This window comes from Neovison vison, chromosome 9, assembly GCF_020171115.1.
Source record: "Neovison vison isolate M4711 chromosome 9, ASM_NN_V1, whole genome shotgun sequence".
Lineage (NCBI taxonomy): Eukaryota > Metazoa > Chordata > Mammalia > Carnivora > Mustelidae > Neogale > Neogale vison.
In genome coordinates, this window is record NC_058099.1 from 34,981,222 (window position 1) to 35,007,480 (window position 26,259).

The 26,259-nt window shown below is 42.4% G+C and overlaps 1 protein-coding gene across 3 annotated transcripts in view; it reads right to left on the reverse strand.

The window, feature by feature from the left end:
• Nucleotides 1-14,486, reverse strand: part of MELK (maternal embryonic leucine zipper kinase) — a 100,072-nt gene extending 85,586 nt beyond the window's left edge. The window contains exons 1-3 of one of the 3 annotated variants that reach the window (XM_044265347.1): nt 14,357-14,486; nt 5,014-5,109; nt 2,613-2,698 (exon numbers count right to left, since the gene is read on the reverse strand). In XM_044265347.1, coding sequence (XP_044121282.1) covers nt 2,613-2,698; nt 5,014-5,071 — 144 coding nt within the window. In that variant the 5' untranslated portion in view covers nt 5,072-5,109; nt 14,357-14,486. The other 2 variants (XM_044265348.1, XM_044265345.1) reach the window with 2 other exon arrangements.
• Between the last annotated feature and the right edge of the window lie 11,773 nt (nt 14,487-26,259).

Genomic DNA, 26,259 nt, shown 5'->3' on the forward strand with positions numbered 1-26,259 from the left:
CTTGTTTTTTTTAAGATTTTATTTTTTTATTTGACAGAGAGAAGACAGCAAGAGAGAGAACACAAGCAGGGGGAGTGGGAGAGGGAGAAGCAGGCTTCCCACTGAGCAAGGAGCCTGCCATGGGGTTTAATCCCAAGACCCTGGGATCACGACCTGACCGAAGATAGATGCTTAAGAACTGAGCCATTCAGGCGCCCCTATATTGATGCTTTAGAATAAATTTTGAGTTATCAGTGTGGTAACACATTTTGTAACAAACAGTTCACATTCTGTTTCTATTAAAGCATTTGTAATGTTCACATGAATAAGGTATACTGATGTTATAACTGAAGTTTAAATTGCTTAAGGGAATTAAATTAATCAGATTTGTAATCAATACCTTAAATGCTCAAGAAAAATAGTTTTTTGTTTTTTAAAGATTTTATTTATTTATTTGACAGAGAGAAAGCAAGAGAGGGAACACAAGCAGAGAAAGCAGGAGGGATGCAGGCCTCCCACTGAGCAAGGAACCCGACTCAGGGCTCGATCTCAGGCCCCTAGGATCAAGACCGGATTCAAAGGCAGTCGCTTAATGACTGAGCCACCCAGGCACCCCAAGAAAAATAGTTCTTAATGTCTTTTTATTAGTTTAATAAATACAGTACTGAACAATGAAAAACAAAAATACTGAAGGAGAACCTGAATTATTAGTTGATAGATTATTAAAAATAGGTTCAGATTAGGTCACAGTATGATTTTTGGCATTTATTTTGGAAGGAATTCAAAGAATTGACTGGCACTGCTCTAATAAAACTTCTCACATTTCCTCTGACTTATTTACGTATACTAATCAGCACATAGTCTTAAAATTAAAAAAAAGAAAAAGAGGGGCGCCTGGGTGGCTCAGTGGGTTAAGCCGCTACCTTCGGCTCAGGTCATGATCTCAGGGTCCTGGGATCGAGTCCCGCATCGGGCTCTCTGCTCAGCAGGGAGCCTGCTTCCTCCTCTCTCTCTCTGCCTGCCTCTCTGCCTACTTGTGATCTCTCTCTGTCCAATAAATAAATAAAATCTTTAAAAAAAAAAAAAAAGAAAAGAAAAAGAAATAAGGTAATAATTGATGTTAAATTCTGTCTCTTTCCAACAATAAGGGAGACCAAAAGAAGTTCAATGTATCTAATTTCAAAATGTATTTTCAGTAAATTATTTTTTATGTTTGATAATTATCAACATTTACAAAATATGCTCTTTTACTCTGTTATACATTGCTAATAATTATAATGCTAACTTAGTCCACAAGAAAAAATGTTTTTAACACTCAGAGATTTTTGGTTAGAGAAAAAAATTATTTTTTAATGTTTTCTTTTTTCATTTTTTTTCCATTTTTTCAATTTATTTGTTTTCAGAAAAACAGTATTCATTATTTTTTCACCACACCCAGTGCTCCATGCAATCCGTGCCCTCTATAATACCCACCACCTGCCCTAATTCATCTTCAAAAAAAGAAACGGCCACAGATCCCTTCTACGGGACTAGTGAATTCCCAACAGAAGGAGACCAGAACTAAGGAAAACAAAAAAACAAAACCGTATGAGGGATGGTAAAAGAATTAGAAACAAAAGACCATTCAGGGTGACTTCAAACACTAGAAAGGGTATAACAGGCCCAAAAAGACCATCAAAAGAGAAATGTCTTTCCTTTATATAAAAACAAAAAACTTTAGTTGCATTAAAACCAAGACCACATATTGATTGAATGGGCTGCTTTAGAAGGTAATGAGCAGCTCAACCCAGGAAGCATCCATGTAGAAGATAAAGAGATTGATTACAAAATGATTTCATGAGATAACTTCTAAGGTCACTTTGAATAAAATTCTAGGACTAAGATCTACCGACAGCAAGAAGGGATCGACATTTAGTTAGAGTGTCAGGGGGGAGATGTTAATACCCAGAAACACATGTAAGACTGCAGGAGAATGGATCCTCCAGACTTCAGATGTGTAACACAGCCCAGCATTAAAATTAAATTGCCCTTCCCCCAGATTACTTTTTAACACCAGAGATTTATATATATAACTGGCAATTTAAAAAACAAGTCAGGGCGCCTGGGTGGCTCAGTGGGTTAAGCCGCTGCCTTCAGCTCGGGTCATGATCTCAGGGTCCTGGGATCGAGTCCCGCATCGGGCTCTCTGCTCAGCAGGGAGCCTGCTTCTCTCTCTCTCTCTCTGCCTGCCTCTCCATCTACTTGTGATTTCTCTCTGTCAAATAAATAAATAAAATCTTTAAAAATAAATAAATAAATAAATAAATAAAATAAAAAACAAGTCAAAAAAAAAGAAGTTATAGGGGTGCCTGGGTGGCTCAGTGGGTTACACCTCTGCCTTCAGCTCAGTTCATGATCCCAGGGCCCTGGGATCGAGCCCCGCATCGGGCTCTCCGCTCAGCGGGGAGCCTGCTTCCTCCTCTCTCTCTCTGCCTACTTGTGATCTCTATCTGTCAAACAAATAAATTAAAAAAAAAAATCTTTAAAAAAAAAGTTATAGAAAGACAAAAGTAGTAACCATAACATTTGAGCAAATTCAGATTTTAATTTACAAAACTGATTTATACATATTTTTTAAATAATTTTAAACTTACCCCTAGTGCATTTTTATCCATGATTTTTATAGCTACCATTTCTCCAGTGAGGATATGGCAGGCAAGTTTGACCTTTGCAAAGCCACCTAGGTAGAGGAAAAAGTATTATGAAAAGATAAGCCAGAGTAATCTAAAATCATCATCAGAGCAACCCGAAGATTCAGGTACAAATACCTTTCCACATGCTTTTATTTTATTTTTTTTAAGATTTTATTTTTTTAAAATTTTTCTTTTTTAAGATTTTATTTTTAAGTAATCTCTATACCCAGTGAGGGACTCAAACTCACAACCCCAAGATCAAGAGTTGTACGCTCCAACTGAGCCAGCCAGGCACCCCTCCATATGTTTTTAAAAGGCTCTGTCAAATCCATTTTTTCCTGGGACGCCTGGGTAGCTCAGTGGGTTAAGCTGCTGCCTTCGGCTCGGGTCATGATCTCAGGGTCCTGGGATCGAGTCCCGTGTCAGGCTCTCTGCTCGGCGGGGAGCCTGCTTCCTCCTCTCTCTCTGCCTCTCTCTCTGCCTGCCTCTCTGCCTGCTTGTCATCTCACTCTGTCAAATAAATAAGTAAAATCTTTAAAAAAAAAAAAAAATCCATTTTTCCTGAAAGTTTGTGGCTTTTTCTTTCTGTAGCTTCCAAAATGCCAGCCATGATCCTAACCTCTTCTCATCCAATGCTAGCTGAAGATTTCTTTTTACCATGATAGTGTCTCTAACTTTAGGTTGAAGAAAATAGGAAACAGAATTCGCTGTTTAGAAATTTGCTTTATAATTAACACTGCAATTAAATTTGCTTTGTAATTAACACTAAGAATCCACTATACTATAACACTAATATTGTTATAATTAACAATAAAGGACACAATATAAAGTTGCTGAGACAAAAGACAACAGGAAACATCCTCTCAGTTTTAAAACAGGATCAAAAGTAGGATATTAAAAAAAAAGCAGCATATTATGTTTCAAAATTGGATCAAAAACTGGATAAATGTCTACAGATCAGTATCTAAAAGAAATTGCCAATTCAGGGCACCTGGGTCTCTCAGTCGGTTAAGCATCTGCTCAGGTCATGATCCCAGGGTCCTAGGATTGAGTCACACATTGGGCTCCCTGCTCAGCGGGGAGCCTGCTTCTCCCTCACTCTCAGCCCCTCCCCCTGCTTCTACACTCTATCTCTCAAATAAATAATAAAATCTTAGAAAAAAAAAAAAAAGAGAGAGAAATAGCAAATATATAACTTCTAAAAAGAAGCTTCTGGTGGTTCCTCTCATGGTCTTCCCCATTTCAGAAAATGAAAACTCAACATTTTCCAAAAACCCGGGGGCCAATATACTCAATATCCAGCCCATGAACAAATCCCATTGGCTGTGCCTTCAAAACACCTTGGGGGAGAAGAGGCAGGTACTGACGGAAAACTTTGTCTTGATCTAAACAGGGAACACATAGGTGGATGTGTACATAAAACTCCAGCAAGACTAGTGTACTTTGCATATTTTATTGCATTGTTTCTCAATAAATTAAACTACACAGACACATGCACACAGAACCCCACCCTTTCACGGCCTTCACTGCTCTCACCCTCACTCAAGTCACCATCATCTCCAGCATCACTCACCTGAATTATTGCAATAAACTCCTAACTTCTCTCCGCTCCTGCCCTGCCTTTCCCAGCCCAAGCGTCTCATAACCAAGCAGCAGAGTGACCCTTAAAAATAAAAGTCAAGGACACCTGGGTGGCTCAGTGGGTTAAGCCTCTGCCTTCAGCTCAGGTCATGATCTCAAGGTCCTGGGATTGAGCCCTGCATAGGGCTCTCTGCTCAACAGAGAGCCTGTGTTCCCTCCCCACCCCCACCCCCGCCTGCCTCTCTGCCTACTTGTGATTTCTGTCAAATAAATAAATAAAATCTTCAACAAAAAAAAAAAAAGAAAGAAAAGAAAAGTCAGATCACTCCTCAGCTCAAAACTCTCCAGTGACTTCTCTTCTAAATAAAAGGACCTACAAGGCTTCTCCCACTACTCTCCTCTCTCTTGCTCTACTTTTTCTTTTAAAGTACATTGAAGAATTTTTAAATTCTTTAATTTTAAAATTAAACTGAAAAGCTCATGACAGCGAAAATGTACTATATTCCCAAATAGTTGATCTAGGGGCACCTGGGTGGATCAATGGGTTAAAGCCTCTGCCTTCAGCTCAGGTCATGATCCCAGGGTGCTGGGATTGAGCTCTGCATTGGACTCTGCTCGGCAGGGAGCCTGCTTCCCCCTCCCTCTCTCTCTGCCTGCCTCTCTGCCTACTTGTGATCTCTGTCAAATAAATAAATAAAATCTTTAAAACAAAATTAAGAAAAAAAAAAATAGTTGATCTGTCCTCTGCCTCCAAGGGAAAAGAAAAAAACAAAACAATTACCTGTCCCAATAGTTTCATATAATTCATAGTATTTGAGAAGTTCATCATAATCTTTCATAGTCCTCCTGGAGGTGTATACAAAATTACAAAAAGAACCTGTAAGACAGAATTAATACATGATCAAAACAGGAACTACTATGAGATTATCTCCTCCATTCTTGTAAGTGCATATATAAATACATCATAGGCAAATAAATTATACCAGAAAAACTGATTAGCTATATGGTTTAAAAAAAAACTGGATTTCTATCTCATACCATATATAAAAATCAACTTCAGGGGCGCCTGGGTGGCTCAGTGGGTTAAAGGCTCTGCCTTTGGCTCAGGTCATGATCCCAGAGTCCTGGGATCGAGCCCCACATTGGGCTCTCTGCTAAGCAGGCAGCCTGCTTCCTCCTCTCTCTGACTACTTCTCTGCCTACTTGTAATCTCTGTCTGTCAAATAAATAAATAAAATCTTTAAAAAAAAAAATCAACTTCAGATCAAGGAAAGATTTATATATGAAAGATAAACTTTTAAAAAATATCATGTGATTTCAGGACAAAAGAGAATCTTTTAAATAGATACAGGAAGTACTAATCATAAACAAATAATACATTAAACATTAAAATGCAGAACTTTTGCATGTCTAAAGATAGCCTTAAAAAAAAGAAAACCAGAGGCTCCTGGGTAGCTCAGTGGGTTAAGCCTCTGCCTTCAGCTCAGGTCATGATCCCAGGGTTCTGGGATCGAGCCCCGCATCGGGCTCTCTGCTCAGTGGGGAGCCTGCTTCTCTCTCTCTCTCTGCCTCCCCCTCTCCCTACTTGTAATCTCTATCAAATAAATAAATAAAAATCTTAAAAAAAAAAAAAAGAAAGAAAACCATAAATGTGAGCAAATATTTCTAACACTTATAAACAATGGATTTTTATCCAGAATATACTATATGCAATATAGAAAAAGACAACCCAAAGGAAAAAAGAAGCAAATGAAATAAAAAGGCATTTCATAAAGAAACACAAATGACCAATAAAAATGAAAAAATGTTCAGTTTTACTAGTCACAGGGGAAATGCAAATTAAGATTCCAATTATATACAATTTTAGGAAACATATAATGATATACATATTTTATTACTATGCTCCACAATTTACATGTGTTACATATACAGTTGATCCTTGAAAAATACAGGTGTTAGGGGCACAGATTCCCCTGCACAGTCAAAAATTCACATACAGGGCGCCTGGGTGGCTCAGTGGGTTAAGTAAGCCGCTGCCTTCGGCTCAGGTCATGATCTCAGGGTCCTGGGATCGAGTCCCACATCGGGCTCTCTGCTCGGCAGGGAGCCTGCTTCCTCCTCTCTCTCTCTCTCTCTGCCTGCCTCTCCATCTACTTGTGATCTCTCTCTGTCAAATAAACAAATAAAATCTTTAAAAAAAAAAAAAATTCACATACAACTTTTGACTTGCCCCAAACTTGACTACTATAGCCTACTGTTGACAGAAAGCCTTATTAATAACACAGCCAATTAACACATCTTTTGTATTTCATATGTATTATATACTAAATTCTTACAATCAAGTAAGATAGAGAAAAGAAAATGTTATTAAGAAAATCACGAGGGGTGCCTGGGTGGCTCAGTGGGTTAAAGCCTCTGCCTTCAGCTCAGGTCATGATCTCAGGGTCCTAGGATCAAGCCCCACATTGGGAAATCTGTGCTCAGCAGGGAGCCTGCTTCCGCCTTCTCTCTCTCTGCCTGCCTCTCTGCCTACCTGTGATCTCTGTCTGTCAAATAAATAAATAAATAAATAAAAATCTTAAAAGGGAAAAAAGAAATAATGATCCCTTCTTAGGCTGACCGCTGTTTTCTCCCTGATGTTGTCCTCCCACCTCCTGCTTCCATAAGATACCCACCTGCTGAAATGCCACAGCTCTTTGACAATATCCATTCTAAAACTGGTCCTTGCTTCCCTAATCCTTTCTTAAAATCACCAGCACAGCTAAAATCCTATAACCCCCTTTTCAGTTCCTAGGGAGCATGGTTTCTCTTGCTGCAGCAAGAAAGCAAGAAAAAGAAAAAAAAAAAAAAGCAAGCTAAGAAAAACCTAATGTTTTTTGTTTGTTTTATCAAAAATCAGGTAAACTAATATATTATCAATAAATCTATGGAAAACACACACACACACACACACACACACACAAATCAGGTAAGCTTCCTAACTTTTTTACTCCAGATGTGTTTAGTGGTCTTTGGTCAGTAGGCGTCAACAGGGTTGTGAGCCCAAAAAGGAGAGGAAGAGTGTGCCAAAAAGAGGCAATTTAGGTGCAAAGATCCCGGGGGGTGGGGGGAGAGGTCTATATGTACTGAACTGAAACTGCTTTTAAGGGTACCAGCAAATGGAAATGCAGATTTGGAGCTGGGACAATTGGCTAGCCACATGGGAAAAAAGAACACTGGATCTCTCATACCACACAAAATCAATTATAGTTAGTGTAAAGACTTAAAAGTGAAAGACAAATCTTCCAAATGGATTCAGGTGAGGTCTTACCCATACCAGGCTTATTGCTAGGAGTGGGAAAAGGTAAAAAGGAAAAAGAAAAGTAAGAATTAGAAGAATATAGCTTCATGGAAGCCAAGAAGGAAGAAAAAAGTAAAATGAGTAACAAAGTTTCTAGGAAGTAGATTTCTAAAATTTTCTAAAAGTGTTCATATTTAGGTCAAGTCCTAGGACTTGAATCTTAGTACTGCAAAGTGTAGATTTCTTTACAGGTAGACATAGGGTGAAAGATCTCTGAATCTATACAGAAATGGCTTCTCTAAGGGGCTCTCCTTCTCAGAGGTTGGTACAGAAGGACAAGGCTGGGATTTCAGTCTTGGGAAGAGATGTCCCAACACCCCTTAGAAAGCCAAGCAGGAATCAGGAAGCCCAGAGAAGTGGAGGTCACTGAGTCAGGCACAAAGAATCTCCCATATAATCCAGCACAGCATACCAGGACTCTAGAGTTCACAAAGGGGTTTGAGGCCAATACCCAGCTAGTAATGAAATTCTCCTTTGCCTGACCTGACCCCTGTGCACAAATCTCCCTTGGTGACCTAGCAGTGGGCTATCTATGGCAGAACAGGGTTCTGGATCCTCAGACCCCATTTTCTCTAATATCCCAAAAAATTAAGTGAGTACATGCATATCCAAGCGGGATATGGAAAGTGAAGTTCCACCTGGAAACGGCAAAGCTTGTGCATCTTGATCACTTGATCATCCATCTTGATCGCCTCTCAGAAGTGAAAACCTGGTATTAATGCTCATTTCTAGAGCCAGAGTCTTCACTCACCAACAGGCAGAGCTCCAGCAACACCGCCAAAGATTTGGGATTGACGAGTGGCCAACACCATGTTCACTACCTTCATGTTCTCTGTTCCTCATCCTCTCTCATCCAGAGTTGAGTGGCAAGCATGTTACTAAGCCTTAAAAATGGTTATAAATTTGGAAGATCTAGAATGTGAGCTCTACCTCAAGAGTGTGGTGAGTTTATTTTTAAAAAGGGGGGGTGCATGGGGTGCCTGTGTGGCTCAGACGGTTAACCATCTGCCTTGGGCTGGGGTCATGGTCCCAGGGTCCTCAGATGGAGTCCCACATCAGGCTCCTTGCTCAGCCAGGAGTCTGCTTCTCCCTCTGTCCCTCTCCCTGCTTGTGTTGTCTCTCACTCTCTTTCTCAAATAAATAAATAAAATGTTTTTTAAAAAGGGGGACAGGGGAATAAAGGGAAGATCCTTACTACAGTGAGGATAGGGCATATTCTTATGCTGAGATAGAGAAAAAATTGAATGAAATAATCAAAAGCCCTAGAACTGCAAAGGATATTTTTTTCAAATATCCTTTTAAATCTCCTTTTAAAATGCCTAAAGTAGGGCGCCTGGGTGGCTCAGTGGGTTAAGCCGCTGCCTTCGGCTCAGGTCATGATCTCAGGGTCCTGGGATCGAGTCCCGTGTCGGGTTCTCTGCTCAGCAGGGAGCCTGCTGCCTCCCCTCTCTCTCTGCCTGCCTCTCTGCCTACTCGCGATCTCTCTCTGTCAAATAAATAAATAAAATCTTTAAAAAAAAAATCAACTTTATTTTATTTTATTTTTAAAAATAAATAAATAAATAAATAAAATAAAATGCCTAAAGTAGAACCCTCCTACACTGTTGGTGGGAATACAAACTCGTGCACCCCTCTGGCATACAGTAGGGAGGTTCCCCAAAAAGTTGAAAATTGGGCTACCCTACGACCCAGCAATTGCACTACTGGGCATTTACCCTAAACATACAAATGTAGTGATCCAAAGGGGCATGTGCACCCGAGTGTTTATAGCAGCAAAGTCCACAATAGCCAAACTATGGAAAGAACCTAGATGTCCATCAACAGATGAATGGATAAAGAAAGATGTGGTACACAAACACACACACACACACACACACACACAGAGGAATACTTTGCAGCCATCAAAAAAAAAAAAACCAAAATCTTGCCATTCGCAATGATGTGGATGGAACTAGAGCGTATTATGCTAAGCGAAATAAGTCAATCAGAGAAAGACAATTATCATATGATCTCTGTAATATGAGGAATTTGAGAGGCAGGCGGGGGTCATGGAGGCTAGGGAGGGAAAAAAATGAAACAAGATGGGACCAGGGTGGGAGACAAACCATAAGAGACTCTTAATCTCATGAAACAAACTAAGGGTTGTTGGGGGTTGTGGGGGAGGGATAAGGTGGCTGGGTTATGGACATTGGGGAGGGTATGTGCTACCGTGAGTAGTATGAAATATATAAGCCTGACAATTCACAGACCTGTACCCCTGGGACAAATAATACATTATATGTTGATGGAATAATGTTCCATTGAGGTACCACAATTTATTTATATATGAACACTAAGTATGAACACTCAGTTGGGTTTTATTTTGTATAGAGGGATTTTTTCTTTTTTTAATGAATACAAATATTTTTCATAATTGTGACAATTCACTGACAGTCTCTTTAAATATTAAAAATTATGTCTTCTGTAAAAAAATAAAAATACAAAATAAATAAATAAAAATACCTAAAGCACTCTGATTCCACAAATCATTTTACTTTGAGATAAAAGATAAATTACTGTCAGCAAGTAAAAAAACCTTCAAAAATTTGGTCACTGAACAGAACACTAGAGCAGAAGTTTTGGATGGAAAGTTAAAATTCAAGGAAAATATCAGCCTTAAAAAAAAAAACAGTTTTGGGCGCCTGGGTGGCTCAGTGGGTTAAGCCGCTGCCTTCGGCTTGGGTCATGATCTCAGGGTCCTGGATCGAGGCCCGCATCGGGCTCTCTGCTCAGCAGGGAGCCTGCTTCCTCCTCTCTCTCTGCCTGCTTGTGATCTCTCTCTGTCAAATAAATAAATAAAATCTTTAAAAAAAAAAAAAAAAAGACCAGTTTTAATCTCAATGTCAAAGCTATTATAGCAAGAAAGATAAAGATCATGGACAAAAGACATTCTGATCCAATAAATAGTAGCCACTTCCTAGGAAGAGATGGCAATGGACCAACTTAATTAGGTTGAACTTTTTAGTTTTTTTATTTTTAAAGATTTTGGTTTTTTATTTGACAGAGAGAGGTCATAAGTAGGCAGAGAGGCAGGCAGAGAGAGTGGGGAAGCAGGCTCCCTGCAGAGCAGAGAGCCCTATGTGGGGCTCGATCCCAGGACCCTGGGATCATGACCTGAGCCGAAGGCAGAGGCTTAACCCACTGAGCCACCCAGATGCCCCTAGGTTGAACTTTTTTTAATCTAGCTGAACCTGCATGAATGGGCAATGGAAGAAGAGAAGTCAGGTCACAGAAAGCTGGGGTATAAAATATTCTGCTTCCACTGCCATAGCAAAAGTTACTCCAGGCAAGGAGACATCACAAAGGTGATATTTATTCTCACTGGCACCTGAGGCATAGGATTAAAAATATCCTTAACAGACAACAGACAACAACAGCAGTAAAAGTACAGTCAACACAAGAAATCTTTGGGGTTCTGGGGCACCTAGCTGGCTAGGTCAGTGGAAGATGTGACTCTCAATCTCAGGGTTGTGAGTTCAAGCCCCACATTGGGTATAGAGATTACTTAAAAGTAAAATCTCTTTAAGGGGGAGGGGCACTTGGGTGGCTCAATCAGTTAAGCATCAAATTCTTGGTTTCAGATCAGGTCATGATTTCAGGGTCATGGGATCAAGCCCCACATGTGGCTCCATGCTGCATGTGAAGCCTGCTTAGGATTCTCTCTCTCCCGGGGCGCCTGGGTGGCTCAGTGGGTTAAGCAGCTGCCTTCGGCTCAGGTCATGATCTCAGGGTCCTGGGATCGAGCCCCACATCAGGCTCTCTGCTCAGCAGGGAGCCTGCTTCCCTCTCTCTCTCTCTCTGCCTGCCTCTCCATCTACTTGTGATTTCTCTCTGTCAAATAAATAAATAAAATCTTTAAAAAAAAAAAGGATTCTCTTTCTCCCCACCTACTCTTCCCTACTGTTCACACACTCTCTCTCTAAAAGAAAGGAAAAAAGGAAAATATTTGGGATCCTGATGAGGAAGAAGAGAAAGAGTAGATTAGAAATGGGGGAATGTCAGGCTATAAATGTGTTTAGAAGTTGTCTGCTATAAAAGTAGGCTATCATGTTCGTGAGAGAGCAAAGCCCCACTAAAGCAGTATTGGGGTATTCAGAACACAGGAGCTTAAAAGGAAATACAAAAAGACATTTCAAAGTTTAGAAATCATAAGATGGAAATGGACAAAGACCTCACAAAATATAAGAATCCTAATTATCGGGGCGCCTGGATGGCTCAGTGGGTTAAGCTGCTGCCTTCGGCTCAGGTCATGATCTCAGGGTCCTGGGATCGAGTCCCGCATCGGGCTCTGTGGTCAGCGGGGAGCCTGCTTCCTCCTCTCTCTCTCTCTGCCTGCCTCTCTGCCTACTTGTGATCTCTCTCTGTCGAATAAATAAATAAATAATCTTTAAAAAAAAAAAAAAAAGGAATCCTAATTATCAACCTTACTGTCTAAATTCCATACAAAGGACTGGGCTTTGTTGCCATACTCAAAAGGAGACAACCATTTGTATGACGTTGGAATTTACTTCTCCAGATTAGAGATAGAAGAATTCACAATTAACTTGATAAATTTCTCCCAAATGAGTTTTGAACATCCAGATCATGGCCTCAAGTTAACTAGCAGAGATCAACTTGTACCAATGTTAGACAAAACCAAGCACCTTCACTTTCTTTATTCCTTTTTCTTTATCTACCATCCACCCTTTCAAATTATACCATATTTTTGGATAATATAAATGCGGGCCTCAATTACATCCACTGAATCCAGGGAACATCATTTCTGCTACTATAGAAGAAAACTGGTGTTTGCTTTGCAAAGTGCTACAACGACAGCAGAGTTTACTTGGTTTTTAAATTTTGTGAAGCTAGTCTAAATATTTTTTTAATATTATTTATTTATTTGACAGACAAGAGATCACAAGTGGGGGGGAGGCTCCCTGCTGAGCAGAGAGCCTGATGAAGGGCTCTATCCCAGGACCCTAAATCATGACCTGAGCAGAAGGCAGAGGCTTTAACCCACTGAGCCACCCAGGCGCCCCTTGTCTAAATATTCTTTTTTTTTTAAGATTTTATTTATTTATTTGACAGACAGAGATCACAAGTAGGCAGAGAGGCAGGCAGAGAGAGAGGAGGAAGCAGGCTCCCTGCTGAGCAGAGAGCCTGATGGGGGACTCCATCCCAGGACCCTGAGATCATGACCTGAGCTGAAGGCAGCGGCTTAACCCTCTGAGCCACCCAGGCGCCCTCATCTAAATATTCTTAAGTGCCCTGTTTATCCTCTAGAATTTAGAAATACAGAACATAGGAAGAATGGGACTGGAGTAACCCAACTTTGTAGCTGCCTAAAGGAGGTACAGGATCAATGTGTAAGGCAGCCTCTCAGCTGTGAATAATGAAGAAGAAAACTAGACCCCAGATACCTGAATGTCCTTCTCAGTGTGACTAAATAGAAGAATTGTTGACATGTACATTTGGGATCTTGAACTTCTCTTGAGGCAACAAGGAACTGCTTAGATAACAGAAGATTTATCATTAAATGTTATAGAAAAGAAACAAATTGGGGACAATTTCTTACTAACGGTATTAGCTGGGCTGTGTTATTATTTGCTGGGTAATACATTCACCTCATCTATGAATGTGGTTAAGATACTGATGCCGAGGGCGTCTGGGTGGCTCAGTGGGTTAAGCCGCTGCCTTCGGCTCAGGTCATGATCTCAGGGTCCTGGGATCGAGTCCCACATCGGGCTCTCTGCTCAGCAGGGAGCCTGCTTCCTCCTCTCTCTCTGCCTGCCTCTCTGCCTACTTGTGATCTCTCTCTGTCAAATGAATAAATAAAATCTTTAAAAAAAAAAAAGATACTGATGCCGAAAATATTTCAAATAAGAAGTAGAATACCGAATGGCTTATAAGGTGGCCCTGTAATTAATACATTAATTAACATCCTCTCCTGCTCCTTTGCAGAGGATTCTGGGAGCACCAACGAAGAGGCATTCATTCATTCCTAAAGGCGTTAAGGGACTCATCTGCCCATCTGGTTGGTCCACAGTAGATACACAATAAAGTCAGATCCGCTGGTGAAAGAAGCCCATGATGGTGCAGGGCAGAAAGGGAGTTTCTGAGTTCTCCCAACGTAAACAGAAACCATATTATGAACAAAAAAGTTAGGAAACACTTGCTTCTAAGCATAAGTCCAGGTACCTCTGAAATCCGCCGCCACCTTCCCCCATTCCACTACCAAAGAGAAATACCAAAGGTGAGGCTCAAGAACAATTATTCATGCTAGCTGCTACAGGTCTGCTCGCTTTCTTGGGATGCTCTCCTTTGGGAGTTTCTCTTTTCCCCACCAGTTTCTTGGTGATGCTGCTCCTTTTACTGCTTTAGCAGTCGGGGTATATCCCTTTTAGTGTGAGCCTCTTAAGCCACCACTCTAGGAAGGTGAAGAAAGAGGAAGGATTTGGACTCTGAAAAGGGAGTGGTAACATATAACATGAAACGGGAATTCACACTTTTCGCAGCCTCCTTCGTAGCAAACGTTTTCGCCTGTCCCTCACCAATAACCCTGACGTAGGTACGTCATTATCCCCACTTACAGAGGAGAAAACCGGGGGGCGGAAAGCCTATCTCATTCGGGAGTGGGCTCGTACGGTGAGGTTTCGGGGAAATTCTTCAGTCTCCCGGGAGCCAGGAGCAAGCTGGGCTCGAGGCGCCGCTCCCTCGCGTCTCGCAGAGCCGTGACCCCGGCCCTACCCGGGGAGACACTGACCTGAGGGGCGGGGAGCCGGGCGAGACGGGGCCGAGCAGAAGCACACTGGAGAGGGCCAGCCGTCCCGAGCCAAGCAGCGAGTGCCCAAAACTCCTAGAAAGTTTTGGGATCGCCGGGTTTGAGCCGCTTCCGCCCGCCAAGGAAATCAAACCTCCCGGGCCGGAAGGGGCGGGGAGAAGCGGGGGCGCGCGTCGCGCCGGGTCCGGGTGAGGCGGGGGCGCGCGATCGCCCTTGGGCCGGCAGCCGGAAGGGCTGGGCAGGGAATGAACGTGGAGTAATCCTGGGGCTGCTGGGGCTGGGTGACGTAAGGCCTTAGTCTTCTGCCTCGGTACGCTTTCACCGAAGGGCATGTGAAGGTTCTCCAGGGGGCGTGGACGTACAAAGTTTCACATAATTCAGACTTCTAAGGCCCTGCTTCCTAAAATTTATCTAGAGAAGTTGCTAGTGTTCATGGTTCTCAATTCGTCCTCTCCTTGCCCAATGGCCCTTCTCCCACCCATCAATACAAGTATACCTCCCCTCTCGCCAAATATTACTAAAATGTGCGGCCACCAGGAATAAAAACCCTCGGGGGGCAAATTAATTGTCCATTAGGTAGGTAACTCAAGGTACCATAAACACCAACCCAACACAGTTCACTGTCTGACCATTACGTGATTTTCATCTCTGTATGAATTACATTTGTAATGGTAAACTATCTGAAAGAAAAAATAAAAATTTACAGTCACAAGAACAAAAACGTTAAGTACAAATTTGCATACGTATTTTTAAAATAGAAATTACTTTTGGGGGCACCTGGGTGTCTCAGTCTGTTAAGCAGCGGACTCGATTTCTGCCCAGCTCATGATAAGATGGAGCCCCCAGGGGCGCCTGGGTGGTTCAGTGGGTTAAAGCCTCTGCTTTCAGCTCAGGTCATGATCCCAGGGTCCTGGAATCGAGCCCCACATCGGGCTCTCTTCTCAGCGAGGAGCCTGCTTCCCGCTTTCTCTCTGCTTGCCTCTCTGTCTACTTGTGATCTCTATCTGTCAAATAAATAAATAAAATATTTAAAAAAAAAAAAAAAGATGGAGCCCCCAGATGGGCTCCACACTGTGCTCCCTCTGCCCCTCCCCCACAGCTCCTGCACGCACACTTTCACCCTCAAAAAATAAAAGAAAAGAGACATTACTTTTCTAGAGCAGTTTTAGGTTCATAGCAAATTTAAGGGTAAGCTACAGAGATACCCCTAAAAATTCTGCCCCTACACAAGCATAGCCACCACCATTATCAATATCCCCCACCAAACCACCAAATGGTACATATGTTACAACTGATGAACCTAAAATGACGTATTATCATTCAAAGACAATAGTTCACATCAGAGTTCCCTCCTGGTGTGTACTTTTTATGGTTTAGACAAATGTATAATGACATGTATCTGTTATTGTAGTTCATACAGAGTAGTGTTACTGCCCTAAAAATTCTGTTCTGCTCTACCTACCCATGAAGCAATATAAAGATATAGATATCTCTATCTCTAGATAGATGATAGATAGGTATACTGCAGTGAAGTACTATAGGGTCCTGGATTTTCAAGCAGAAAAAAATTACATTAAGGTAACCTTCTGTGGAATGGAAATATGTGTCAGGAAAAAAAAGAGAAATGAACAACTGTTAAAAAATAACCCGTAGGGGCGCCTGGGTGGCTCAGTTGTTAAACCATCTGCCTTGGTCGTGGTCCTGGGGTCCTGGGATCGGTCCCACATTGTGGGGGTCCCTGCTCAGCAGGAAGCCTGCTTCTACCTATCCCACTCCCCCTGTTTGCGTTCCCTCTCTTGCTGTGTCTCTCTCTGTCAAATAAATAAAATCTTTAATTTAAAAAAAAGCTGTGTATTTTTGTTTGTATATATTTTTTAAGATTTTATTTATTTATTTGTCAGAGAAAGAAAGCATAAGCCAGGGGAGCAGCAGGCAAACGGAGAAGTAGCACTCCGCCCTGCCCCCGCCCTGCTCCACCACCACCACCACCACCCACCACCCACCACCACCCCCCACCACCCTCCACCACCCCCTACCACCCCCCACCACCCCACCCCGCCACCCCCACCCCCGTCCCGCCCTGCTCCACCCAGCAGAGAGCTGGGTGCTGGACTTGATTCCAAGACCCCAGAATTAAGATCCCAGCAGAAGGCAGAAGCTCAACCAACTAAGCCACCCAGGTGCCCCTGTTTGTTTGTTTGTTTTAATGGATGATGATGGATATCAAATCACTCAGTATTTCCAGCCCATTGGATAACTTTTTTTTTAAGATTTTCTTTATTTATTTGACAGAGACAGCAAGAGAGGGAGCACAAGCAGGGGGAGTGAGAGAGGGAGAAGCAGGCTTCCCTTGGAGCAGGAAGCCCAATGTGGGGTGGATCCCAGGATCCAGGGATCATGACCTGAGCCAAAGGCAGATGCTTAACAACTGAGCCACCCAGGTGCCCCCATTGGATAACTTTAAAGGAGTGATGTTACAGCTTTATTCTAAGAGGTACACAATAATCATGCTTTTTAAAGAAATATTTACAATAATCCAAAAATTATATTCTTTGACCATTCAGGATAATGAGAAAATGTAGATATCTTCTTTTTCAAAATTCTTGTGAGTATACATATTCAAAAGAGTTGGATATTACTACATTGAGGAGAATAATTATGTCACAAGGCAGAACAGTCCAGTACAAGGAAGCAGGCTCTGGGTTGTGAGGCTTTAAAGAAGTGCCTGATCCAAACCAAATAATAATAATAATAATAAATAAAAATGAAAACCTCTCGGGCGCCTGGGTGGCTTAGTGGGTTGAGCCGCTGCCTTCGGCTCAGGTCATGATCTCAGGGTCCTGGGATCGAGTCCCGCATCGGGCTCTTTGCTCAGCAGGGAGCCTGCCTCCCTCTCTCTCTCTCTGCCTGCCTCTCCGCCTACTTGTGATTTCTCTCTGTCAAATAAATAAATAAAATCTTTAAAAAAAAAATGAAAACCTCTCAGTTACCTAAAAAAAAAGAAAAAGAAGTGTCTGATCCTATGCAAGCCTATTTCTTCATATGGATAATAAGGAGGTTGGATTTCACCTGTGCTGCTCCCTGTTTCATGAGTCACTAACTGGGTGGGTCTGACCGTTTGGGATATAATATGTCTACTAATAATTACACCATTAGCAGCAATAATAAGACCCACTATGACTATTAGAGCAGTTAATGTGCATTTACATGCATCATCTCTATAACCAAATGCCTGCCCCTCTCATGCAGGGAAATGTATGCTATTTATTCTTCCATCAGTCACCAGTGCCTACCCTATGTCAGACCCTGTTCAGGGCAATGACAGAGAAAGGAAAAAATACGTGGCTTCTGCCCAAGAAAGCTCACAGACAGAAGAGCCAGATTCAGATTCAAAGACAACCAACCCTGATAAAGGGCCAGACAAAAGTACTAAATACGAGTGCACAAAGCCCAGCTGATTAGAGCTCAAAGAGTGGCGCAACCGTTTCTGACCAGGGGATTGAAGTATTTTGTAAGGAGTTACGCCTTGGGAAAAAAATGAAAAAGAAAAATTTGATAAGGGAAGAGCAGTCCACAGACAGGGCAAGGTGGGTGTGCAGAAGCCCAGAGGCAAGAAAATACAAGTCTCTTCAGAGAAAGGCATGTTGGCTAGAGCACAAGGAGACAGGGGATGTGGCAAGAAAGGAAGGGCAAGGAAGTGGAGATCCACGTCATCAGGCCCTGTGTGCCAGGGTAGAGATGGGTGGGGCGCTGACCAGGAGAGGGGGATGAGCAGGTATACCTTTCAGAGAAAGACCAACCAGCCACGCTATCAGCATAGGAGTATCTGAGCTTAGCAAGACAGCGTAAGAACTGTGCCTCTCTGGCAGAATGGATGCCCGGATGTCAACACTACATGAGGCTAAGTCATCAGTGGGAATGGGAGACGAACGCTTCAGTCCATTCACAGCAAGTAAGTAAGTTAAGTAAGCCCAGGTTAGAAGACCTCAAGCTACAAACCATGTCTTGATTCCTATATACAATCAAAGAGAAATCGTGAAGCCACACAAAATCAAGTTTGGGGCCATAGTCCTGCTAGAAAAGGGGATAGCTCTAACAACAACAAAAAAGCCTATTGAAAATACTTCAAAATACTTCAGGGGCACCTGGATGGCTCTGTCGGTTAAGTGTCCAGCTCTCGGTTTCAGCTCAGGTCATGATCTCATGGGTCGTGAGATCAAAACTCCATGTTGGACCCTCTACCTGACATAAAGTGTGCTTGGGATTCTCTCTCTCTCTCTCCTTCTGCCCCTACTCTCCCTCTCAAAATAAACAAATAAATCTTTTTTTTAAAATATTTTATTTATTTATTTGACAGAGAGAGATCACAAGTAGGCAGAGAGGCAGGCAGAGAGGGGGAAGCAGGCTCTCTGCTGAGCAGAGAGCTCGATGTGGGGCTCGATCCCAGGACCCTGGGATCATGACCTGAGCCGAAGGGAGAGGCTTTAACCCACTGAGCCACCCAGGCACCCCAACAAATAAATCTTTTTAAAAAAATACTTGAGAAATCTGAATTCAAAATCTACTTTGGAAATTTGTTAAATTTCCTAATTTTGACCATTGAACCTGTAGTTATGTAAGAGAATGTCCTTGTTCTGGGGAAAACAAAGTGGGAGAGAGAATGATGATGATGATGATGATGATGATGATGATGAAGAAAGTGGCAATGATGATAGGACAAAATGTGGAATTAGTGAATCCGAGTAAAAGGTATATGAGAGTTCTTTGTTCTGTTTTAGTCTTGCAACTTTCCAATAACTTTGAAATTACATCAAAATAAAGAGTAAATAAAAATGTCAGGATACATTTCTTTTTTTAAGATTTATTTCTTTATTTTGGGGGATAGGGGCAGAGAGAGACAGAATCTCAAGCAGAGGGGCGCCTGGGTGGCTCAGTGGGTTAAGCCTCTGCCTTCAACTCAGGTCCTGATCTCAGGGTCCCGGGATTGAGCTCTGCATTGGGCTCTCTCCTCAGCAGGGAGCCTGCTTCCCCCTCTCTCTCTGCTTGCCTCTCTGCCTACTTGTGATCTCTCTCTCTCTCTTTGCCTACTTGTGTTCTCTCTCTCTGTCAAATAAATAAAGAAAAGCTTATTAAAAAAAAAAAAAAAAGAATCTCAAGCAGACTCACACTAAGTGGGGAGCCCATCATGGGCTCACACCCCTGAGATCAGGTTGCAAGTCAAAACCAAGAGTCAGACACTTAACTCAGTGGGCCACCCAAGTTCCCACGTTTCTTAACTCTTTTTATCCTTAGCACCTATCACAGGATCTTAACATTGCTATAAATAAATAGTAGTTTATCTCTTAAGTTTCTGTTCTCTGCTAGACTTGGTACTAGGGGTTATAGATACATTATTTCTTATCATGCAGAGTAGATATTCCTATTCCCATTTTACAGATGAGGAAACTGAGGCTCAAGAAGTTTAGTTATTTGGGGCGCATGGGTGGCTCGGTGGGTTGAGCCGCTGCCTTCGGCTCGGGTCATGATCTCAGGGTCCTGGAATCGAGTCCCGAATCGGGCTCTCTGCTCAGCAGGGAGCCTGCTTCCCTCTCTCTCTCTCTGCCTGCCTCTCCATCTACTTGTGATTTCTCTCTGTCAAATAAATAAATAAAATCTAAAAAAAAAAAAAGAAGAAGAAGAAGTTTAGTTATTTGTTAAGAAGCAGAGCCAGGGATTCAAAGCCCAGGCTTTTTCTGCTGTAGTTTAGTTAATGTTTGCTGAGTTGAACATGAGAGACATTTGAACAATTAAAGTCTAAGGTACATATAAATTTAAGAGACTTTACGAATTAATACGAAAAACAATGAAATGCTCTGATCAAAAACAGCACCCTCACCAATAGACAAAGGCTAAATAGTACATGTTGGAGTACTATGCAACGAATTTTTCAAAAGAATTAGGTAAATATACTGCCCTTAGGGTTGCCAGGTAAAGAAATAACATATAGAGACATATTTAAATTTTTTTAAAGATTTTTATTTATTCATTTGACAGACAGAGATCACAAGTAGGCAGAGAGGCAGGCAGAGAGAAAGGAAGGGAAGCAGGCTCCCGGCTGAGCAGAGAACCTGATTCGGGGTTCAATCCCAGGACCCTGGGATCATGACCCGGGCCAAAGGCAGAAGGCTTTAACCCACCAAGCCACCCAGGTGCCCCAGGACATATTCATACTAAAAATTATCTAGTATTTATCCAAAATTCAAATTTTATTGGGTATCTTCTATTTTTAATTGGTATATCTAGCAACCCTAAATGCCATGGAAGGATGTCTGTCTTTTAGGTGAAAAAAATAAGCTACTTATATAGATAAATAGTACAGCCCCATTTTGGTTTAGAAAAATGTGTAAGTATAGGAAAATGTCTGGAAGGATATATGTTGTAGTGTTAACATTCCCTCTAGAAAATGGAATTAGGGTATGGAGAGGAGGCATTATTTTTACTTTCTATGCTATATTGCATATATTTATATTTGAAATCTTTATTGAGATAATTACAGATTCACATGCAGTAATAGTAAGAGAGAGGAGATCCCCACTATGCTTTGCTCAGTTTCCCTCTAAATAAGGGGAAAAACTCTTTTTTTCTGTTACTACTCACACTAAAGTAGTACTCTGACACCAGCTTTATGTTCACAACTCAATCCAGTTCTGACACCATCTACCTGGGGTTAGCATTAGACAACACAGGTTAAGGGTTCAGTCCCACAAAACTACACCCACTTCAATTGCCCATCTGGAGTCCAGACCAACTATCTATAAATCAGGAGTTCCCATGACCCCTCGTCAGGTTTGGTAACTTGCTAGAGCAGATCATGGAACTCAGGAAAACAGTTTACTTACTACATTACTGCTTTATTCTAAATGGATACAATTTATGAACAGCCAAACGGAAGAGGTGCATGGAACAAGACATGTGGGAAGGGGCTCAGAGCTTCCGTGCCCTCTCCAGGCCAGTCACCCTCCCAGCACTTCGAGGTGTTCAGCGACCTGGAAGTTCTCTGAATGCTTGCCTTAAGGTTTTCTATGGGGGCTTCAGTATGTGGGTATGATTGATTAAATCACTGGCCACTGATCATTAACTCAACTTCCAGTCTCTCTGCTCTCCCTGGAGGTTGGGGGATGGGGCTAAAAGTTCCAACTCTCTAATCACAATGTTGGTTCCTCTGGCAAAAACCAACCCCTCGGGTCACCTGGGTGGCTCAGTGGGTTAAGCCTCTGCCTTTGGCTCAGGTCATGATTCCAGTCTCCTGGGATCGAGCCCCATATCCGGCTCTCTGCTCAGTAGGGAGCCCACTTCCCCCTCCCCCCATCCTCTGCCTACTTGTGATCTTTCTCTCTTTCTCCCTCTCTCTGTCAAATAAATAAACAAAATCTTTTTTAAAAGAAAAAAAACCCTCCATCCTTAGGGGCTTTCCAAGAGACTCCAGCCAATAGTCATCTCATTAACATATAAAAATACACTTACCACCTTAGAGTTCCAAGGGTTTTAGGAGCTGTGTGCCAGGAAAGGTGGAGAGAGGAAAGCAGACAGCAAATTTATATTTCTTATTATGCCATATCCCCAATGGTAACATTTTGCAAAACAAATTCATCGAATGGATACATACATCCATTGCATGTATCAATAGTGTGTTCTTTTTTATTGCTGAGTAGCATTCCATGGTGTGTTTGTATGTATATACATTTATATGTATGTATATACACATTCACATGTTGAAAGACATCTGGGATGATTCTGGTTTGAAGCTATTACAAATAAAGCTGTTATGAACATTTGTGTGCATTTTTAAACTAATTTTTAGATCTAAAAATAATAGACTACATAAAAATGTTAAAACATCAACATGAAAAAAAAACACAAATAAAGAAAGGCAAGGCACAAACTGGGAAATATTTACAACTTATTCATAGACATAATAAACTGAGAGCTGAGATTACCTCTGGGGAGAACTGGCTGGCTAGAGGAAAAGAAGACTTCTTTTTCACCACTTTGGCTCTGTACTGATAAACTTCATCGGTGCATCTGTACTGTGCGTCAGGACCCACAGCATGGAGGCCACCCCCGTGGTGAGGCCCATATCACAAACCTAAGCTTAAATGGGCCTGCACTTAGAGGAAACACATCGTGGAAACCTAACATACAGCAACCCCAGTCCTCCAGCTCAGCTTTAGCTAGCTCACCTTCCCCAGGAAAACGGGTCCTGTTAGCCTTACGACGAAATCCCCAGCCTCCTAGCCAGTCATGCCCCTGTTTCTGTGTTGCTGCTTTTAATGCTCTATAAAATCTGCTCTTGGCCCAGATCCTCACGGCTGGTGAGGTTCTGTACTCCCCCAATCCGTGGATTGTTTTCCTTGCACAAAGAACATGAAGCTTGTTACTAAATTGTCTTAGTTTTGTCATTTGACAGTGCCCTTTGAATTTTATACCAAACTTGTCTATTACCTTTTCAATGCTGAATTGCTTTTTAAAGTAATACATGCATTTTTAAACTTTTGCAACAGATGCAATTATTTACGTAATTATTTACGTAATTATTACGTAATTATGTAATTATTTACAAAATGATTTTCTGGATGAAACAAGCTGTATGCTGTGATTTCAGAACTATATAATCCTCTTCCAAAGGCTGGGGACATGCATAGGAGGTGTTTCCCTGATGAAATTAGTGAGAATGCACAAAAATGTAGGAATCTTGCCCACCCCAGGAGCTAATGCGCATGTTGTGACAGAAATAAAGATGGTTCTGCAAATCTTTACTGGGAGGGCAGGAAAAATAACCCAGAAAACTAAACAGTAGATGACGGAAGTGGGCAAAGAAAGGGACCTACATGGAACAATGAGAAAAAAGGGTCTCCTTTTAAGAAATGGACACTGTAGGGGAGGCTGGCTGGCTCAGTCCATGGGCCATGTGACTTGTGATCATGGGGTCATGGGTTTGAGCCCCATGTTGGGTGTAGAGATTAGTTTTCTTTTAAAGATTTTTTAAAATTTATTTATTTGACAGAGAAAGAGAAAGAGAGAGCGAGCACAAGCAGGGGGAGCAGCAGGCAAAGGGAGAAGCAGGCTCCTCACTGAGTAAGGAGCCAGATGCGGGACACAGGCCCAGGACTCTGTGATCATAACCTGAGCTGACAGCAGGCGTGTAACTGACTGAGCCACTCCAGCATCCCAGGTGTAAAGATTACTTTAAAAAAAAAGGAAAAAGAAAAAAGCAAGCAAACAAGAAAGTAAAGAAGTGGACACTGAATTCAGTCCCTAGAAATGGAGGGCTTGTCACCAGGGAGAGACTGAGCAAGGCAGCAGAGAGAATTCCCCAGGTCTGAGCCCTTTCAAAGGTAGCAGGAGGGGACCATGTCACAACAACATCCGGGCACCTGGCCTCAATGGAGGCTTGCATCCTCTAGGCAACCTTCTGGGAGTGAAGAAGAGCCAGTTCCTGAAGGTTTGTTGTTCTCGTGGGAATGAATCCACAGGCTCTGGTTTTCCCTAGTAGTCTTCTGGGAGTTTAGTGACTACGGTGAGCACCCTGAAATTGAGGTCTTCTGAGTGTGCGAAGCCTGACCTATAACTCCCAGGAAAATGCACACTTTGCCTCTGTGGTCACACAGCCTTATCCACACACTTCAGTAGTCCCCTGAACACCGAGGCTTACAGCCAGCTCTTCCCAAGTTGCTGGAAGACTCAGTAGTACTGGAGGCCAGCGACCATGTCTGGGAGGCTTCTGCCAGCCTGGCACACAGTAGGAACCCAATAAACTTTCTTCTTGAAATGGAACATGCTTGTATGTCTGCATATCTGTGTCTGTGTATCTGTGTGTGTGTGTGTGTGTGTGTGTGTGTCTGTGTCTGTGTGTGAAGGCTTAACTTAATTTTGAGTTTTTTTGTTTTTTTTTTTAAAGATTTTATTTATTTATTTGACAGAGAGAGATCACAAGTAGGCAGAGAGGCAGGCAGAGAGAGAGAGGAGGAAGCAGGCTCCCTGCTGAGCAGAGAGCCCGATGCGGGACTCGATCCCAGGACTCTGAGATCATGACCTGAGCCGAAGGCAGCGGCTTAACCCACTGAGCCACCCAGGCGCCCTAATTTTGAGTTTAAATTCACCTTCTGCCAAAGGAGCAGAAACCTAATCTCAGGCTTTTGGAGTCCACCCCACAATTTCTCTTCCACCTCATTAAGATGATGGAGGTGAGGACCTCACCTTCAGTCATCTGCCCACGCCAGTGACCATCACTATTTCTCTCATTCCTGACAGCCAAAAAGACCCTTCTGGCCTGGAAGCTCTCTTCCCTTCTCTGCCATCTGAGAGTGTGAGAATCAGACTCCTTCACTGGAGTGAAAGACTCCCCAAGCTTCAACTCTGCCTCATGAGTCTCTGTCCAGAAGGCAGGCCTTGTCCCTCCATAAGGTCTCTATCCCCACCATCTTTGTCTTTTCTTTTTCCCAGCTGCAGGGAAACCTCTTCTATGTTTGAGGGTGGGGTTTGGGAAGCCCTGCTCTCAGACAGATTTTGTCTATTCTTGGAGTCTTCTCTATTTATGGAAGGGCATATATTTTTGGACACCAAAGCAAGACAGACTTCTTTGATTTTTCTTTCATCTCTATCACATCCCTTTCCTAGGGACATAGATGACCAAAAAGGCAGCCCCTTGAATGGAAGAGGAGTAGGGGAATAAGTTGAGAGGAGGTGATAAAGCACATGGTGAAAGGAATACAGTTAAACATCTCAAAAAATGGTATTCCAGAGCACACAACAGCTCAATACATTTTTAATGACATTTAATGACACGTGAGCGAATGAGCATTCACACCTGCCAGAGAAAAAATTTATCTTGCATCGTGTCCCAGCTTCAACCCTGCTGTCATACTGATGAGGGAGCAGAAGGCTGGCTGAGGACAAAGCAAAAGCTGTCACCTTGCACCCCCTCTCCACTCCCCTCGGTAATATGTGTGACATTCCTCAGGCACTCCTGGCTGCCCTAAAAGAAAAACAAATAGTTAACTGGGGCGCCTGGGTGGCTCAGTGGGTTAAAATGTCTGCCTTCGGCTCAGGTCATGATCCCAGGTCCTGGGATCGAACCCCACATCAGGCTCTCTGCCCAGCAGAGACCTGCTTCCTCCTTTCTCTCTGCCTGCCTCTCTGCTTACTTGTGATCTCTGTCTGTCGAATAAATAAATAAATAAATAAATAATCTTTAAAAACACACACAAAAAAACAAATAGTTAACTTGCAGAGATCACGGGGCGCCTGGGTGGCTCAGTGGGTTAAGCCTCCGCCTTCAGCTCGGATCATGATCCCGGGGTCCTGGGATCGAGCCCCACATCGGGCTCTCTGCTCAGCAGGGAGCCTGCTTCCCTTCCCCTCTCTCTGCCTGCCTCTCTGCCTACTTGTGATCTCTCTCTGTCAAATTAAAAAAAAAAAAAAAAAACTTGCAGAGATCACAATCCTACAAGACAAGAGTCTCCCTTGGTTTACAAATGTCCTAACAATAGCCCAATTTCCAGAGGCAAATAACCTAGTTCCCCAAGCCCTAATGTTGCCCTCCCCACCATAAAACCGAAGGAGGCTGAGGCAGAAGGAAATGTAAATAAAGTTAAATTTCTTCTAAATCTAAATCTCACTAACAAGGGCACTTGAACTTCCAAAATAGTGTCAGCAATTATTCCCAAGCATATGACCCACTGATATACATCCAAAGGGTCTCACGAGAAGATTTTTTTACTAGTAATAAATAACCTTTTTCCCAGCAATAGCTAGCCCCTCAAGATCCTGGAGACCTTGCTTCCAAAATTCCTTAGACACTAACATCACCCGCTTTGTCCTCACCTACCCAACTCCTGTGTATATAA